This window comes from Xenopus laevis, chromosome 2L, assembly GCF_017654675.1.
Source record: "Xenopus laevis strain J_2021 chromosome 2L, Xenopus_laevis_v10.1, whole genome shotgun sequence".
Lineage (NCBI taxonomy): Eukaryota > Metazoa > Chordata > Amphibia > Anura > Pipidae > Xenopus > Xenopus laevis.
Genome location: NC_054373.1, coordinates 157732788 through 157750955, shown reverse-complemented (window position 1 = coordinate 157750955; position 18168 = coordinate 157732788). Strand labels below are relative to the sequence as shown.

The 18168-nt window shown below is 37.6% G+C and overlaps 1 protein-coding gene across 4 annotated transcripts in view; it reads right to left on the bottom strand.

Annotated features, from left to right (window-relative positions):
- Positions 1 to 17327, bottom strand: part of LOC108707562 — a 35212-nt gene extending 17885 nt beyond the window's left edge. Inside the window, exons 1-12 of one of the 4 annotated variants that reach the window (XM_041582608.1) lie at positions 16842 to 17327; positions 15550 to 15645; positions 13762 to 13895; positions 12549 to 12574; positions 10448 to 10563; positions 7356 to 7387; positions 6460 to 6494; positions 5767 to 5864; positions 4855 to 4886; positions 4186 to 4250; positions 1515 to 1600; positions 978 to 1006 (exon numbers count right to left, since the gene is read on the bottom strand). In XM_041582608.1, coding sequence (XP_041438542.1) covers positions 978 to 1006; positions 1515 to 1600; positions 4186 to 4250; positions 4855 to 4886; positions 5767 to 5864; positions 6460 to 6494; positions 7356 to 7387; positions 10448 to 10563; positions 12549 to 12574; positions 13762 to 13895; positions 15550 to 15645; positions 16842 to 16961 — 869 coding nt within the window. In that variant the 5' untranslated portion in view covers positions 16962 to 17327. Of the gene's footprint in view, positions 1 to 977; positions 1007 to 1514; positions 1601 to 4185; positions 4251 to 4854; positions 4887 to 5766; positions 5865 to 6459; positions 6495 to 7355; positions 7388 to 10447; positions 10564 to 12548; positions 12575 to 13761; positions 13896 to 15549; positions 15646 to 16841 lie in introns of those variants that run through there. The other 3 variants (XM_018245558.2, XM_041582609.1, XM_041582610.1) reach the window with 3 other exon arrangements.
- Positions 17328 to 18168: the final 841 nt, after the last annotated feature.

Sequence of the window (18168 nt, the reverse complement as noted above, 5' to 3'; positions counted from 1 at the left end):
AATCCCCTATGGAGCGACCCAGGGCAAAGAGATCCAAAGACATAGATAAATTCTTTGAGAAGCAACCTGGAGATCTCTAGGCCGGGGAAACTCCCAAAATGGCCGACGAGGATATTCAGCAACAGATCTCATCCAGAGACGCAATAGAGGGTCCAGCGGAACAAGCGTTTCTACAGACCTTACTTACTGAACTGCCTAATAAAGCCGATCTAGCCCAAATATTGACAGAAATTAAGACAACTCTCAAACAAGAAGTTGCCACACTGCAGTCGGAGCTTACGACACTTACCCAGAAAATAACCACAGTTGAGGCATCACAGGCTGCGACACAAGCGGCAACGGCGCAGCTAGCAGCAAGGGTGGATAGCCACAACAGGCAATTGTTCCTGCTCAAAAGAGCTATGGAAGATGCTAAAGTTGCAACATTAGGATACGGGGAATCCTTGAAGACGTTGGGTTCCCCGAACTAATGGACAACTTATTTCGCCAACTGCTAAACATGTATTGAGCATGCATTGAGCGATTTTATCAAGTGGCTGTCTCTAGATCTGGAAAGCCCCATGATGTTCTATGCTGCCTCCATCAATATACCCAAAAGGAAGAAATCCTACGGAGGGCTCGTGAAGCAAGCAATCTGAATATAGAAGAGGACAAGATTGAATTGTTTCAGGGCCTGGCTTATTCTACTATACTGCAGCTCCGCTTCAGAGTAACACCTCTCTGTAACACCTGCCTGCCATTGATTGGCTCTACTTTGTTTAAAATATGTTGTAGGAAGTATCTAGTGTTGTATGTTGTAGGAGTACCTAGCCTATGATTAAGTATCAGTGTGATGTGAAACGCATAAGGCTGAAACCTTGTATACTGGAATAAAGTTACCCATTATATGACAAGTCTGCCTGGAGGAGTGATCTTTGGAAGTGCCTGCTCATTTTGTTTGCGATTCTTATTAAGAAGAAACAAATAAATTATCTCACCGATCAAGTGACATATCATGAGAGGCTTCCTAATTTAAAAAGAAAAAAATTAATTATGTCTTTGTTTTCTGATGTAAAATACATTTATATTATACAATTATATACATTTATATAATACAATTATTTAAAAGCAGAATACAATTCCCACTCATATGCAATATAGGCTTTAATCAAACAATACAATATTATAATTTTTTTAAATTCAGGACAAAACACATACTTTTACAAGGCAATTCAAGTAATCGTTGTAACTTCAAAAAAGTCACAATAAGTCATTCTTGGAACACAGAACACTTGTGTATTGAACTTTACTAAGAGGACAAATTGTATTCTGAGACCTTAAATTCCTAACTAGTATATTGCAAATATTTACACTTTATAAAATAGTATAACTTAGCTAGACAAAGGAATAAACCTTACAGTTTTATGGAAACTGGGTACATTTTTTACCAGAAAACGACCAGCACTAATTATATGTGGAAAAAAAGCAGTATTAATTAAAAAGAGAAATCTGGGGATGACAGTATCCTTCCGTACCTGCATAGGTTGTAGTCCTTCTGATGAATGGCTTGTGATGCAGACTTCGTTGGCATTCTGGTTTTCATTAATGGGTGCCACGTCTACTAGTTATGTTAAAGGGAAAAAAATTTACTTAAAGGAGTGGTTCACATTTAAGTCAACTTTTAGTATGTTGTAGCAAGGCCAATTCTAAGCAACTTTTCAATTGGCCTTCATTATTTATTTGAATAAATATTTGACTTTTTCCAGCTTTCAAATGAGGGGGTCACAGACCCCATCTAAAAAAAACAATGCTCTGTAAGGCTACAATTGTATTGTTATTGCTCTCTTATGAGCAATAACAATCTTGTGTGTGGACCGTGACCTGTGACTAGTGGGAATCAGTGACACAGCTGCTCACTGGTATAAACCCGGGCCGGTGCAGTATTCTGCTGATAGGAGCACCGGCCCGCAGTTTCATGTAAGTCAATACAATAACTTGGGGGTGCCTAACATTTGGCACTCCCAAGTGCAAACAGACTTTCCCTCTCCTATAAGTTAACTTTTAGTATGTTATATGTTTTATATATGTTTATATAATATGTATGTTATATATTTTGAATTATTTGCCATCTTCTTTTGACTCTTTCCAGCTTTCAAATAGGGGTCACTGACACCATCTAACAAATATATTCTCTGTAACGCTACAAATTTATTGTTGTTGCTAAATATTCTCATCTTTCTATTCAGAACCTCTCCTATTCATATTCCAGTCTCTTTTTTAAATCAATGCATGTAAGGCTAATTAGGACCCTAGTAACCATATTGCAGAATTGCAAACTGGAAAGTAGCTAAATAAAAAAAGCTAAATAACTCAAAAAAAACACAAATAATAAAAAATTAAAACCAATTGCAACTGTCTCAGAATATCACTTTCTGCATCATACTAAAACTTGTTTAATTGTTTTACAGAAACATACAATTTATGTGTTTTATATTAGCAAAACTGCTAGAATACAACATAGATATTGTGTTGTCTGATTGGTATAACTTAATCATAAAAAGAAAAAAAATACATTTCAAAGGAAAAGACAGCTATATCAAGTATAATTTCAAGCAGGAATCTACCTTTGTTTTATTCACACCAGGGTTTTTCCACAAGACATATCACTTTCTTATTCCACACAGCATATGCAACGAAACAAATTAAAGTTTCACCTCCCTTCCATCTGGATACCTCATAGTTACATAGTTACAAAGTTACATAGTTAAAGTCCATCAAGTTCAACCCCTCCAAATGAAAACCCAGCATCCATACACACACCCCTCCCTACTTTCACATAAATTATATATACCCATACCTATACTAACTATAGAGCTTAGTATCACAATAGCCTTTGATATTCTGTTTGTCCAAAAAATCATCCAAGCCATTCTTAAAGGCATTAACTGAATCAGCCATCACAACATCACCCGGCAGTGCATTCCACAACCTCACTGTCCTGACTGTGAAGAACCCCCTACGTTGCTTCAAATGAAAGTTCTTTTCTTCTAGTCTAAAGGGGTGGCCTCTGGTACGGTGATCCACTTTATGGGTAAAAAGGTCCCCTGATATCTGTCTATAATGTCCTCTAATGTACTTGTAAAGTGTAATCATGTCCCCTCGCAAGCACCTTTTTTCCAGAGAAAACAACCCCAACCTTGACAGTCTCCCCTCATAATTTAAGTCTTCCATCTCTCTAACCAGTTTAGTTGCACTTAGTCTCTGCACTCTCTCCAGCTCATTTATATCCCTCTTAAGGATTGGAGTCCAAAACTGCACTGCATACTCCAGATGAGGCCTTACCAGGGACCTATAAAGAGGCATAATTATGTTTTCATCCCTTGAGTTAATGCCCTTTTTTATGCAAGACAGAACGTTATTTGCTTTAGTAGCCACAGAATGACACTGCCCAGAATTAGACAACTTGTTATCTACAAAAACCCCTAGATCCTTCTCATTTAAGGAAACTCCCAACACACTGCCATTTAGTGTATATTATTTTTGCCAAAGTGCATAACCTTGCATTTATCAACATTGAACCTCATTTTCCAGTTTTCTGCCCAGTTTCCCAACTTAGACAAATCACTCTGCAAAGTGGCAGAATCCTGCATGGGACCTATAGTTCTGCACAATTTATTATCATCTGCAAAAATAGAAACAGTACTTTCAATGCCCACCTACAGGTCATTAATAAACAAGTTGAAAAGCAAGGGACCTAGTACAGAGCCCTGCGGTACTCCACTAACAACACTGGTCCAATTAGAAAATGTTCCATTTACCACCACTCTTTATAGTCTATCTTTTAGCCAGTTCTCTATCCAGGTACAAATACTATGTTCCAGGCCAACATTCCTTAATTTAACCAGTAACCTTTTGTGTGACACTGTATCAAATGCTTTAGCAAAGTCTAAGTAAATCACATCCACTGCCATCCCAGAATCAAGGATTAAGGATTAAGTTAGTCTGGCAAGATCTGTTACGCATAAAACCATGCTGGCACACACTCATAGTATTATAATTTGCTATAAAGTCCAGTATCTTATCCTTTATTACCCTTCGGAAAGCTTTGCTACCACTGACATCAGACTAACTGGTCTATAGTTTGAGGCTGAGAACGGGATCCTTTGTTGCCACAGGTGAAGAAAAATAATAAATTGGTGATATTACCTAATGAATTTAGAGCATTTGAAATCTTTATTAAGTTTGATATCTTCTTTGCTGTTGTTTTCTTCCTGAAACAAAGAATGCAGTGTCATATTAGTGACCGTGGGGAGAGAAAAAACATAATCCCATTTGTGCAAAATTTTAGTGTATCAAAAATTTAGATATATAACTGTTGATAACCCCTGGGTCACTATAAGAGGACATTTGGCCTAGTACAGGAGATCCACCACCAACCTTTTCAAACAGAATGACATTTTAATGATACATCTCTAATGATGAGGTAACCTAAGGCGCCTGGGTTTCCCTGCAAAACACCTGGAACCTCTACGTTCCTGGCTGGGCTCCCTGCAACTTGCATCTCCCAGAAAGGGCAGGTACATTAGTATAATGAGATAAAAACAATGTATTATTCCATGAAGAACTCTTTGCTGCATTGCACTGTGAGTTACAAGTGAAATGAAAAAAAATGTACATTATCCTTAAAGGTTTGAAGAATGGAAAAGGAATGTTCTTCATCTTCTCTAGACATCTGGCCTACTACGGCCCTAGTGCATTATTTTTGAAGGGTTTTAAAATATTGTAAATACAACTTGATTTATCACAATTCCAAAAACCCCTTTAAAATGTTTAACAACACAGAATAAATTACTTTTTTATAGAGTATTTCTTTACCTTGGAGTGGTTTCCTCTAGGTCCTTTTGCTTCTAGTAAAAGAGAAAAACCGTCAAAACAAACTACTGTATTTAGTAGCTAATGATTAAAGCACATTTACAAATGTAAATCTGTTCGAAACCCTAGCTACTTATTTGTCTCATTGACCTCAATATAAATTTCATTTTGCACAGTTAAAACTTTTCTCTGTCTCAAATTTCTTAAAAAATAATTCAAATATGTTTACTATTGAAAGAAAGCTATGGTTTGAGCGAGTCATAACAGGAGGTACAAAAGCTCTATGACTATGGTTGCCACCAGTCCAGTTTTTGTAAGGGCTGTCCGGGTAAAAAATGCTTGTCCGGATTTCCATATTAGGAAACCCAGACAGGACATTGAAGTTAATGGCATGGCATTCAGCAATTGGCTGATCAGCCCTGTTCCCAACATTACCTGACCTGCCCCAGACAGCACCCATCCTGCCCACACTTGGGCAAAGGAAAAGGTGGCAACCCTACCTATGACAATGAATACTTCTGTACTTTTCAATTCCCCTCTCTTTTTTGGAACATGTTCTCCTTTTCACCTTGTTGCCTCCTTACCTACACACATGCAGTCCTTTCAATTAATTTACTCTCAAGCCTCTTGGTATCATATTAAACTTCCTTGAAATAAAATACTGACAGTAGGAATGGAGTTTGATAACTTTATCCTGCAACTTAATCCTGTGCATACTAACCAGCACAGAGGAAAGAAATCAAGTAGATACACAGGCTGTATTGGGTGGGTTGGCTCAGGGGAACAGTTTGCATTCATGCACATGCAGTAGGGTAATTCTAATATAGATACACATATCTTCTCTTTCATATATAGTTTTAAGTTTATAACTGGATAAAATATTATCCAATGATTATAATGAACTGTCTCTCTCACCTGCTTTTTCAGTCTTTGTTCTATGTTTGATGTGTCAGAATACCTTGAAGATGGGCCAGGCTCAGAGCTCTCTGCACTGTCTTCCCCCTGTCTGCCTTCTGTAACCATAAGGTACCATGATGAAGAATAGGGAAAGGAAATTATAAACAACCTTGCATCTTCTGATTAAAGAGGTACTTGGTCAAAGCTAATATTACTAAGTTGAAAGATAAGCTGAAGACATGGCAGTTATCAATTTGAACACATAAGGTGATGGCTATGGTTCACTCATACACTGAATCTTGAAATTCCCCAGTAGTAAACACAGTTCTACAGAAACATTTTAGGGTTTTGTGGCATAGAATATGGCATATGACGCCAAAGGCTCTCACTACAGTTACAATATGATTTGTGTTACTGGCTTCATGCAGACCAGTAAAGTTCTTCCATTCCCATCACATCAAACCAATTCTGAAAGGACCTCACAGGAAAAGGCCTTCTCCAGATTGGGATACTGTCATGGCAAAACATGTTTTTTCAAAACACATCGGGTAGAGAGGGTATCTTGTCAGCCTGTTTATGGCCACCTTAAACCTACCAAAACAATGGCTTTATTAAATGGACTGAATAAACTTTGGGTGCATAGTACATATGGCATCCACCATCCCCAGGTGTCACTAACAACCACGCCAAATGTTCAGTGTGATATCTCACCATTAAGGTCTATCCTTTTTGCTTTTCTTTTTTTTCTGTAACAGAAAATGCATTTGAGATTAGTTAAGTCTGAGTAAGGCAAAAATAATAATTCTTGTCTGTTCTACATTAATTATTTGCCAGCTAATGGCTAAGGGCATAATTTTACATAAATTCAATCGACCTGTCTGTTTGTCTATAACTAATAATTATAACACTGGCACAAATAAAGTTTTCTTAAATATTAAGAAATGTTCTATTACTCCACAGTAGTGACATTCTGATAGATCATTTTTTCAAAAAATGTACAATTTAATATATTAGTGTTTACATGAAACACAGACTAGACATTTGCACAGGCCCTAATGGAAACATTATACAGAAATATAGACTTCACATTTCATTAGCTTTGTTGCTAGCGTTATGAATAGAGAGTTTTAAAGATGATATTGGAAAAGGCAGAGGTATAAACCCAAGCTGTGTGCCAAAGATTTAAAAACAAGTCATTAAAGGGGAAGGAAACCTAGTTGGATCTACTGCGCATGTGCCAAAAGTCACAAAGTACTTTTGGCGCATGCTCAGTAGATCGTACCGGCGAAATGCTCCTATTGCGCAGGAAGAAGATCGCGTGGAAGAAGATGTCGTCGGTGAACTCCCTGGACTGGACCTGCGCAGAAGGGTAAGTAACAAGTTAGGGGCATTTGCCCAGCGGGACGGGTAGGCCAGGGGGGAGGAGGGAGGGTGGGAAACACACGGGGGGGGGGAGGGTTTTTGTGCCAACTAGGTTTCCTTCCCCTTTAAAAGCTATGCAGTTATTTTTGTTTATTTAAAGTCATGCAGCTAAAATAAACATCAAACACATGCATCTGAATTAACTATATGCAACTGAAGATTCTTTACAGAGCAAATGTCTTTACCTTGGTGTAACACCCTCACTTTGCTTCTGGTTCTAAATTAAAAAAACAATGTTATACTGAATTATGTTGAGGATAAATTAAAGAAATCAAGAGGGTAAAGGTTTGGCCAACCTTTATATCAGGTAGTGTCACAAAAAAAGGTGTTTCATTTGGTATACAATGTGGGGCACAAAGGGTTAAATCATTAACCAAAGTTAGAGAAAAATGTGACAGGAGCTGCAGAGCTGGATAGAAAAAGGGCACTGCAAGAACAGTTTGATGAAAGAGATTGGAAACAGCCAAAGGAAGTAAATAAGGTGGAGCATTTTGTTACCCACTGCTCCATGTGCTTCAGCCTTAGTGCATCTCATTTGATATTATCAGAATAGGCAGTCAAAACCATGGGTGTCTCCAGAAAATTTTCCAGGGGGGGGGCAAAGTCATCAAGCAAAAACAACTTATTCTAGACTAAGCCTGTATATAAAAACTAGGTGCCACGTTTGTAGGAAATCAGTTTATTGGCAAATCCCATAAGGTTGTGTAGGGACCCATAGGGTTAATGTGCCCCTATGGCTTTAAATCCCTACACTTCCTAATCTCCCTAGTTGCTGGGAAGATGCCCACGTAGCTAGTTGTAATTTGCATATTTGTGCTATTAGCCAAGAGGTGTTGTGATCACATCCTGTCACACTTTGGTATAGTGAGTGAGAAGGGGTGAATCTTCCTCTCTGGCTTCTGGTTGCTGATCCAGCTGGATGTTCCCATTAAGCCTGGGTGTAGCAAGGCCCAATAAAAGCCAGTTTTCCCTAGAGGGACCTGGAGCAGCACAACTTTTTTTTTTCAGTTTTGACAGTAAATTCAAGGGAGGCAATGATATAGACCATAAAATGAATGGAAGACAAGGTCTGTTTTGACAGTTTCTCCAATAGGGCCACAAATGTATGAATACTCAACTTGTATGACTTGTTCAAAACTGTGCAAATACCAGCAGTGGTGGATTAATGACATTTGGGCCCCCTAAGCTGTATATATACAGTTAGGTCCATAAATATTTGGACAGACAACTTTTTTTTTCTAACTTTGGTTCTGTACATTACCACAATGAATTTTAAATGAAACAACTCAGATGCAGTTGAACTGCAGACTTTCAGCTTTAATTCAGTGGGTTGAACAAAAAGATTGCATAAACATGTGAGGAACTAAAGCCTTTTTTTAACACAATCACTTCATTTTAGGGACTCAAAAGTAATTGGACAAATTAAAAAGCTGAAAATAATGTTCATTTCTAATACTTGGTTGAAAACCCTTTGCTGGCAATGACAGCCTGAAGTCTTGAACATCACCAGATTCTGGGTTTCCTCCTTTTTAATGCTCTGCCAGGCCTTTACTGCAGCCACTTTCATTTGCTGTTTGTTTGTGGGCCTTTCTGTCTGAAGTTTAGTCTTCAACAAGTGAAATGCAGCTCAATTGGGATCAGATCAGGTGATTGACTTGGCCAATCAAGAATATTCCACTTCTTTGCTTTAATTCACTCCTGGGTTGCTTTGGCTGTATGTTTTTGGTCATTATGAAAAGCCTCCCAATCAATTTGACTGCATTTAGCTGGATTTGAGCAGACAGTGTCTCTGAACAGCTCAGAATTTATTCGGCTGCTTCTGTCCTGTGTCACATGATGGATAAACACTAGTGTCCCAGTGCCACTGGCAGCCATGCACACCCAAGCCATCATACTCCCTCCGCCATGTTTTATAGATGATGTGCTATGCTTTGGATCATGAGCTGTTCCATGCCTTCTCCATATTTTCTTGCCATCATTCTGGTAGAGGTTGATCTTCATTTCATCTGTCCAAAGAATGTTTTTCCAGAACTCTGCTGGTTTTTTTTAGATGTTTTTTTTAGCAAAGTCCAATCTAGCCTTTCTATTCTTGATGCTTATGAGTGGCTTGCACCTTGCAGCGTACCCTCTGTATTTACTTTCATGCCGTCTTCTCTTTATGGTAGACTTGGATATCGATACGCCTACCTCCTGGAGAGTGTTGTTCACTTGTTTGGCTGTTATAAAGGGGTTTCTCTTCACCATGGAAATGATTCTGTGATCATCCACCACTGTTGTCTTCCGTGGACGTCCAGGTCTTTTTGCGTTGCTAAGTTCACCATTTCTGTCTTTCTTTCTTTCTTTCTCAGGATGTACCAAACTGTAGATTTTGCCACTTTCAGCTTAAGGGTGGGTTGTTTCACCTGCATGGAGAGCTTCTATGACTGCATGTTGTCTGTCCAAATATTTATGGACCTAACTGTGTGTGTGTCTGTGTGTGTCTGTGTGTGTGTGTGTGTGTGTGTGTATATAATATAATATATATAAAAAAAAAAATATATATATATATATATATATATATATATATAATCTTGATAAAGGCTCTGGACACGAGCCGAAACGTTGATTACTGCAAATATGGGTCCCTGATCACATTAGGCTGTGCATTAATCTGCCATTAATCTGCCATCTGCCATCTCCTGCTATTAACAAAATGACAGAATAAATGCTAAATTAAATCTGGAAGTCATATTTTCAACCATTTAAATTTTTAATAATTCTAAAGGTGCTTTCACTGATACAACTTTAGAAAGAGTTTAGCCTAAAGCATTGTGTGCATATAGCATTCTAATCAAACATTAGTAAATGATCCATCGCATTTAAATTTTACCACTGCTGTCTAACTGGCAAAGCAGCAAACTACAGTTATGGAACCTGTTATTCAGAATGCTCGGGACCTGGGGCTTTCCTGATAATGGATCTTTCCGTAATTTGGATCTTCATACCTTCAGTCTACTAGAAAATCAGGTAAACATTAAATATACCCAACAGGCTGGATTTGCTCCCAATAAGGATTCATTATATCTTAGTTTGGATCAAATACAAGATACTGTTTTATTATTACAGAGAAAAAGAAAATCATTTTAAAAAATGTGGATTATTTGGATAAAATAGAGTCAATGGGGGACGGCCTTTCCATAATTCAGAGCTTTCTGTATAATGGGTTTCCAGATAACTGATCCCATACCAGTATAATTTCAATGCAAGATAAATTTATTGTTGCGGTCAGGCACCTTACCCTTTTTTTCCTTTCTTTTGGTTTGTATGATACATCAGAATCCTCTATAGATGAGCTGGTGATCGAATCTAAGCTTGTCACTGAGCTTGAACTATCTCCATCTTTATTCTGCTTGTCTAAACACAATACAGAGTCTTAAATAGTGTAAAAAACAGCTCTGCTTTTATAAATTAAAGAACTAGATCCCTATCATTGGTCCTCTTTTCCTTTCCCAAACTGCCTCAAGCTTGTTCCTCAGATAATATATAACAATATATATTGCATTTAATGCAATATTCTTTTTGACCCTTATTTATTCTTTAAACATATCTGGTAAAACATTTTTTTTAGAAATCTCTATTTGCTTTAACCTGACTTAGTACTGCAACAATAAGCTATCAGTAGGCTATATTTACCCTAGTGACATTAATATGTTAATTCTTGCTTTCAAATATATCAACTATGCAAGGAAACCACAACTTTCTTCCTTCTGTTTATTGTGTTGTGAAATATGTTATTGCTATATAATGATGCCTATGTGGCAAGGTTGATAAATAGTTTGCAAGCTATTTGCCAGTTGAAATCGTGCAATAATTTCTAGCAACTCTCGTGACTATATTTCATGCAAACATTGCACAATTTCAACCAGTTTATAAAGCTTCAGAAAGTTTCCTGCAAAGTCTGAGTGACGTCAAAGTCATGAATTGTTACTGAAATTCCATTATTTCAGATGCATTATCCCGTGGCAGATAATATTTCAACAGGTCTGCCCAATAAAAGGCATTTTAGTGGCACTCATAGCAAAGTCAAAGTTTTAAGTGAGAAAAAAATGTCGAAGTTGTACCATAAAACAACATTTGTTAAAGGAGAAGGAAAGTCGTCTTGCACTTGGGGGTGCCAAATGTTAGGCACCCCCAAGTGATTGTATTTACTTGAAACCCCCAGTAAGCACCATGGAGCGATCCTCTTCCGTCTTCCTCTTTCTTTGCGCGGATGCGAATGTGCAGTAGAGTGAAAAGCCAAACTTTAACTAAAAAGTCGGCAATTTCGTTCTACTGCACATGCGTTTGCACCAGGAAATTTGAAGGAACAAGAAGCCGGAAGAGTATCGTTCCGTAGTGCTCACTGGTATAACCCCGGTTCAGTTTTCTGCTGATAGGAGCACCGGCCCAGGGTTTCAGGTAAGTCAATACAATCAGGGGTGCCTAACATTTGCCACCCCCAAGTGCAAGACGACTTTCCTTCTCCTTGAAGGTAAAATTTATGAATGCATGAAGCTGGAAAGCTGCACAGTTCAAACAATTGTGTTACTTAAATGCAACAATAATTGATACGTAAAGGGATACTGTCATGGGAAAAAACATGTTTTTCAAAATGAATCAGTTAATAGTGCTGCTCCAGCAGAATTCTGCACTGAAATTAATTTCTCAAAAGAGCAAACAGATTTTTTTTATATTCAATTTTGAAATCTGACATGGGGCTAGACATATTGTCAATTTCCCAGCTGCCCCAAGTCATGTGACTTGTGCTCTGATAAACTTCAATCACTCTTTACTGCTGTACTGCAAGTTGGAGTGATATCACCCCCTCCCTCCCCCCCCAGCAGCCAAACAAAAGAACAATGGGAAGGTAACCAGATAGCAGCTCCCTAACACAAGATAACAGCTGCCTGGTAGATCTAAGAACAACACTCAATAGTAAAAACCCATGTCCCACTGAGACACATTCAGTTTGAGAAGGAAAAACAGCAGCCTGCCAGAAAGCATTTCTCTCCTAAAGTGCAGGCACAAGTCACATGACCAGGGGCAGCTGGGAAATTGACAATATGTCTAGCCCCATGTCAGATTTCAAAATTGAATATAAAAAAATCTGTTTGCTCTTTTGAGAAATGGATTTCAGTGCAGTTTCTTTTGAAAAGGTAAACTTACAATTTTTAGTAAATATGGAGATGTGTTGTGAAAATACACCTGGCAAAGTGAATTTAGTGAAGTCGAAAAGAAAGGTGAAGAGAAAATTCACACTTTTGTAAATGTGCCCCATTGATTAGACTGCAGAATAATACATGCAAAATACATTATCATTCAAAACACATTTGAAATTATATTAAGATCACGTTACTTACCATGTTTATGTTTTTTACAGTAAATTCTGTGAAACAAGGAAAAATAAAGAATAAAGATATGCAATCATGTGATACAGGTTGAGTTGATTTGTGCAGACCCAGGAAACTTTATGAAGAACCTTTTGGCTCTCCACTCTGCCAACTTCAATAAAGACATTAAAATATTTATGGGTGGGCTGTCCTCCCCATTGTGTTTCTTCTTTAAAAAGGATTGGCAAGAGAGGAGGTGGGGGGGCCTAGAACAGATACGAGGTGGGGGGCCCAGAACAGATACATTTTATCTCTGAATTAAATTTAACATATCTTTTCATAAAGAACAACATCAATATGAAGGGGAAACCATAAAAACAATTGGAGTTTACACCGTGCCATTTTTTTTACTATTCCTGCCAGACTTTATCATTTATGTCCTCACTTGGAATTCCAGCATTTGTTCAAGTCCCCTTTAGTTCATTAAAAGGTTGCAGTTGTAAATCAGCTTACAGAGGAGCTGGAAGATAGACGCGTGGAACTTTGTTGGAAGAATCTGCGCTGAGGGGTGAATGTATGGAGTATGGGGCATTTCCCCGGGGGGGGGGGTAGTTAGCTTAGGAGGAGGAGGGAAGGAGGTCTACCCGGTGTGGGGGGTACAGGGTTTTTTCCCCACAGGTTGATTTCTTGTTTAAGCTGAGTTTTCTCCATAAATCTCACTCTAAATGACAATCAGGCTCTACCACTGCACCAACAGACTTGACATTGTTGCTGCCTGCCCCTGACCTCTGGCCTAATATAAGGACTTGAGTAATACTAACATTTGCTCTGAATATTTGCATCTTCCTTTTAATTAAGTACTTCTGCCTCTTATCTAGCCCCATGTGTGTGTTACCCGCATTACTCAGCATTTAAGCTTCAGCCTTCCAGTTACTCACTTGTGTTCTGACTTGACACCAATGGCACACCTGTAATTGTGATTGAGGTTGTGTTCTTGGGGAGAACTTTGATATGCTAGACTACCTGTACCAATTTCTGTTTAATGACCTAAAATCTGTGACTCTGTTTACTTACAATTAAGACTCCTGACATAGTTATATTTTATACTTTACTGTGAAACTTCAGACTCCAAACTTTCCAAAAGAAATACATTGTAGGCATGTACGTGAAGGACTATGGTCTTGCTGGGTTACAGCTGTCATTTTTCTACCATTCTGCAAAACAGCGTAAATAATATACTCACAAATATACTTGTTTTTCTTCACTTTCAATAAATTCTGCACCATCCTTTTTCCCACACATATAGTGATAGGTTTTCCTGCACTGTTTTACATTACAACCAATAGTTGCTCCATTTTTTCTACAGACTCTGCATATCTGAAAATCAAAACACAATGACATTTTTTATTTTGAGAGATGAAACCGCAGTATGATTGCTTTGGGGGTGTGGGGTGTGGCTGTATAATGTCAAGTGGCAACTCAACCCACAATATTCCAAGCTATATAATATGAGTGTTATAGAGGGCCAGATTATCCTTATCCGCATTTCCTGAGGCTCTTCAGCGCTTTCCCTGATCTGTCCAACTCCTGAGCATCAGATTTCATGTGGAGGTGTATGTGTGGATTGTAAAAATTTCGAATAGTGTCCTGATCCAATCTGAACTTAGCCTGACCTACTGTCTTTAATTATACCACCTCTCCTCATTAGTGATGTGCGAATTTATTCGCCAGCCATCGATTCGCTGTGAATTATTCTCTGGAACAAAAATGTTGTTGAAACAAAAAAGTTGCTGTGACAAAAAAACGCCCATTGAAAAGAAAAAAACACCCTAATGCATTTGGCGCATAAAAAATTGTTGCATGGAAATTTTTTTTTTGACGCCCATTGAATACAATGCGTTTTTCCAATTTTGCCCGTCATTACTGCTCATCAGTGACATCACTGGAGCGGATTGGGCAAGGCAGGTGTGAAGGTATAAATAATAGCTGGTGGTTTTCTGTAACTATGTTTACACACGGAATAAACTGACAAACATTTGCAGTCCATTAGGTGAAAACCTGGAGACATAGGGGCATGTTTATCAAACAGCAAAATTAGAGCTTGCAACAGAGGTACATTTCACAGCTCTCTGTTCACTTGTATGATTTTTAGAGACATATTTTCAAAGGGTGGACTCTCATTATCACCCTTTGATTAATATACCTGTAAAGATCCCATACATGTGAATGGAGAGCAGCAGAGTTTCTCTCTAATTGACTGTGGCAAGCTGTAGTTTCACACATTAATAAATATACATCATAGAATGGGGTAGAATAGCCAGGAAGGTTGATATAAGTGAAAGGCAAGAAGATGAGAGAATATTGAAAAAAGAGAAAAGGACTAAAGAAGGCTTCAACAGATGTGAGGTGATATTGGAGGTAATATATTTAGTCAGTGATGTATCTCTATGGAAGATTTTGCAGGAACATTTAATAATACAACTCTGGAAAAGTCTAAATATTGCGGGGGTTATTTAGTAAACTCTGAATGCAAAAATCTTGATTTTTTTTTTGGACTTTTAAAAAATCACAAATTTTTTTGAATTTATTAAACCCAGACGATGGAAAATTCCAATTCAGAAAATCAGGCATCTCAGACCTGTCCAGGTTGCATATAGGTCAATGGGAGAAGTCCCAATTATGTTTTGATGTGTGTTGGGTTTCGTGCAAAAAACATAAGAAAAATCCCAAAAAAATCATGAAAATCGGATGAAAAATCGGAAAAATCGTGAAAATCTTTTTCATGATTTTTCCTGCAAAAATTTTTTCAGGAAAGTGTTTTAATAAATAGGCTGAAAAACCCATGCAGATTTGGCTGGAGTTTTTTTCAGAAAACATTGAGATAAATTCGGACTTGTAAACAACTCCCTACATGTCAGACTGGGCGCAATTTAACACGGACATATAAATAGTGGTCTGCTGCTTGTTTTCTTCAATTAAACAAGTTAAGTGTTTGATTTATACCCACAATAATATGTTGTCATAATCTTACCGTCTTTATTCCTCGTTTGATTTCTTTTTTCACAGAAGGAATGTCAAATCCACCAAACTTTTTAGTAGGTGCTGATATCACTTCAGGGGAAAAGATCTAGGGGAAAACACAAGATTCTGTTATACACGTCACATTTTTCAAAGCTTTTTATCAAGAGGAGGAAGGCGTGATGCTCTTGTCCCACTTTGCCTCTATATTATTTAGTTACACTCAGATTATTCATGCAATTCCTAAAATGAAAAGAGAATTAGCTTGTGGTTGGACAAATAGTACTTCAAATTAAATGGCCTCCCCCTCCTTTATCTAATACGATCCAGGGACTAGTCCGTTGCCATCTTGGAGTCAGGAAGGATTTTTTTCCACCTCTGAGGCAAATTGGAGAGGCTTCTAATCGGGTTTTCTGCCTTCCTCTGGATCAACTAGCAGTTAGGCAGGTTATATACAGACTTTACGTTGAACTTGATGGACGTGTCTTTTTTCAACCTAACTTCCTAGGTTCTATGTAATATATCAGATCAGTGGTGTATAAATAACCCAAATGTATAAATTATCTCTTTGATTAATCAGCATTCAGTAATGGATATACTAATTTCAAAGGGAGAAAACTTGCAAAAGGTAAAGATGGATGCAGGTGGCCCACCTTGAGCACGTCACCCATAACCACCTCCAGTCAACTTCACCACCTCTTTCATTCTTGCAACCAGAACCATTGCTTCATGAACCCACACTCACTATTTGCAGAACATTAGAGAGTGCTTCCCAGCGATAAAAGCCAGAGTCTCAACAATTGATGATGTTTCCTTCCCAGGCAAACAGATCAGTGGTGTAACTACAGAGAATGCAAACCCTGCTATTTTTTATAATTTATGCTTTTTTGGTTATTTAGCTTTTTCTGCTGCTCTCCAGTTTGTTATTTCAATAATCTGACTGCTAGGGTCCAAATTACCCTAGCAACCATGAACTGATTTGAAAGAGAGTCTGTCATAGGAATGGGAAGGGTCTGAATAGAAAGATGAGTAATACAAAGTAGCAATAACAATACATATAGATAATTCAAGAACTATAAAAAAGAAAAAATGAAGGTCAATTGAAAAGTTTCTTAGAATTGGTCATTCTATAGCATACTAAAATTTATTTATTGCAAGGATTTGTGCCAAAGGCACTTATTTTGTTAGATTTTGTTTGTACAGGAATCTGCGTGAGCTCTAATATATTTGCTAGGAAAGGGATTCCCTCCTATAAGATATATTTGATCTGTCAATGAATATCTGACACCAGATGCAGTAACTCACCATGCAGTTAAAGTGGGCTGTTATACCATCCTCATTGGTCAGCAAGAGACCGGTGTCAGGATTCTGTTCCAGCTGGTGACAAAAGGCGCAAGGTCCCAGAACTGGTTTAGAGGTCGACATGACAGCACAGTGACAGCAGTGACACAACAGTAAAAGAATGATTGCCCTGAATCAGTTTCATAGTCCTTAAACCTAACATGGAAAGTACTAAAAGTTTCACTTTCACTTCCCCAGTGCAGCAGGTGTGTCCATTCCCCTGCCATAATTTGTATTCATTCCCAGAGGGTAGAAGGGGAGGGAGGTATAAATGAGAAATTCCAGTTATACCACAGCTGAGACCAGTAAAACACATTTCAACCTTCTCAAAAAGCTGGAGGAAAGGTTTTTTTCATGCTTAACTGTAACTGAACATATACAGTATATACTATATGTAGAAAGAATTAGGAGCCAGTGATTCTTAATCAAACAGATTATTAATTTAATGTCATTTCTGGCAGTGGCCAAAAGCTCGCTAGAAAGTTCTGGAGAAGGGGGATTGCCAAACATAGTGTAACGCTAACAACATTTTGGAAATAAAAAGAGGGACAAACAAACCATTTTTGTGGCCACATGTTCATTTTACAAAATTGGGCAGGTTTTGAAAGGTTGAACATATTTTTGTGGTTTTTTTCCAGTTATTACAGTTTTGCTAATGAAGGTGAATAGCCCTTTAAGCTGTGAGTCTAACTTTTCCTAAGGGACCTGTTATCTTATATTGTAACAATTAAAAATTAGAAAAGAGAAAAGAGTACCCCGCTTAATCACTCAAATAACAGCAGTCACAAGCTAGGCTATACTGTAGCCCTATTCAATTACCTTGTAAATACCAATTATATTATAAAGTGCAGTGTTATAATTGCATTTCATCCAATTAATAAACAATTACTGTCATCAATTAATAATAAAGTGCATTGCGATATAGTTCATTCCATTGATTAGATTTTAAAAGGCAAATTGCTGATTATGCCCACATTAGAATCAATTATAAAACTCCAGATTTCCCTGGACCCTCTATGATGTAGTAAACAACAACGTTGCTTAAAAATATAAATAATTTATATAACCCCGTCCAATTAGGCTTAAGGAATTTAGATTTAAAGTGCTTTGTAAAAAAAATTTTTAGTACCGGTAATTAAATTAATTACGTTTTTTCATGAACTTGAGCATTGATTATAATTTTTATCCCATTAATTGTGGTCACTCGAATTAATTGAATTACCGGTACTAAAAAAAAAATTCTATGCATAATTCTAAATAAAGTGCTGGTGCTATAAATATTAATTTCAAA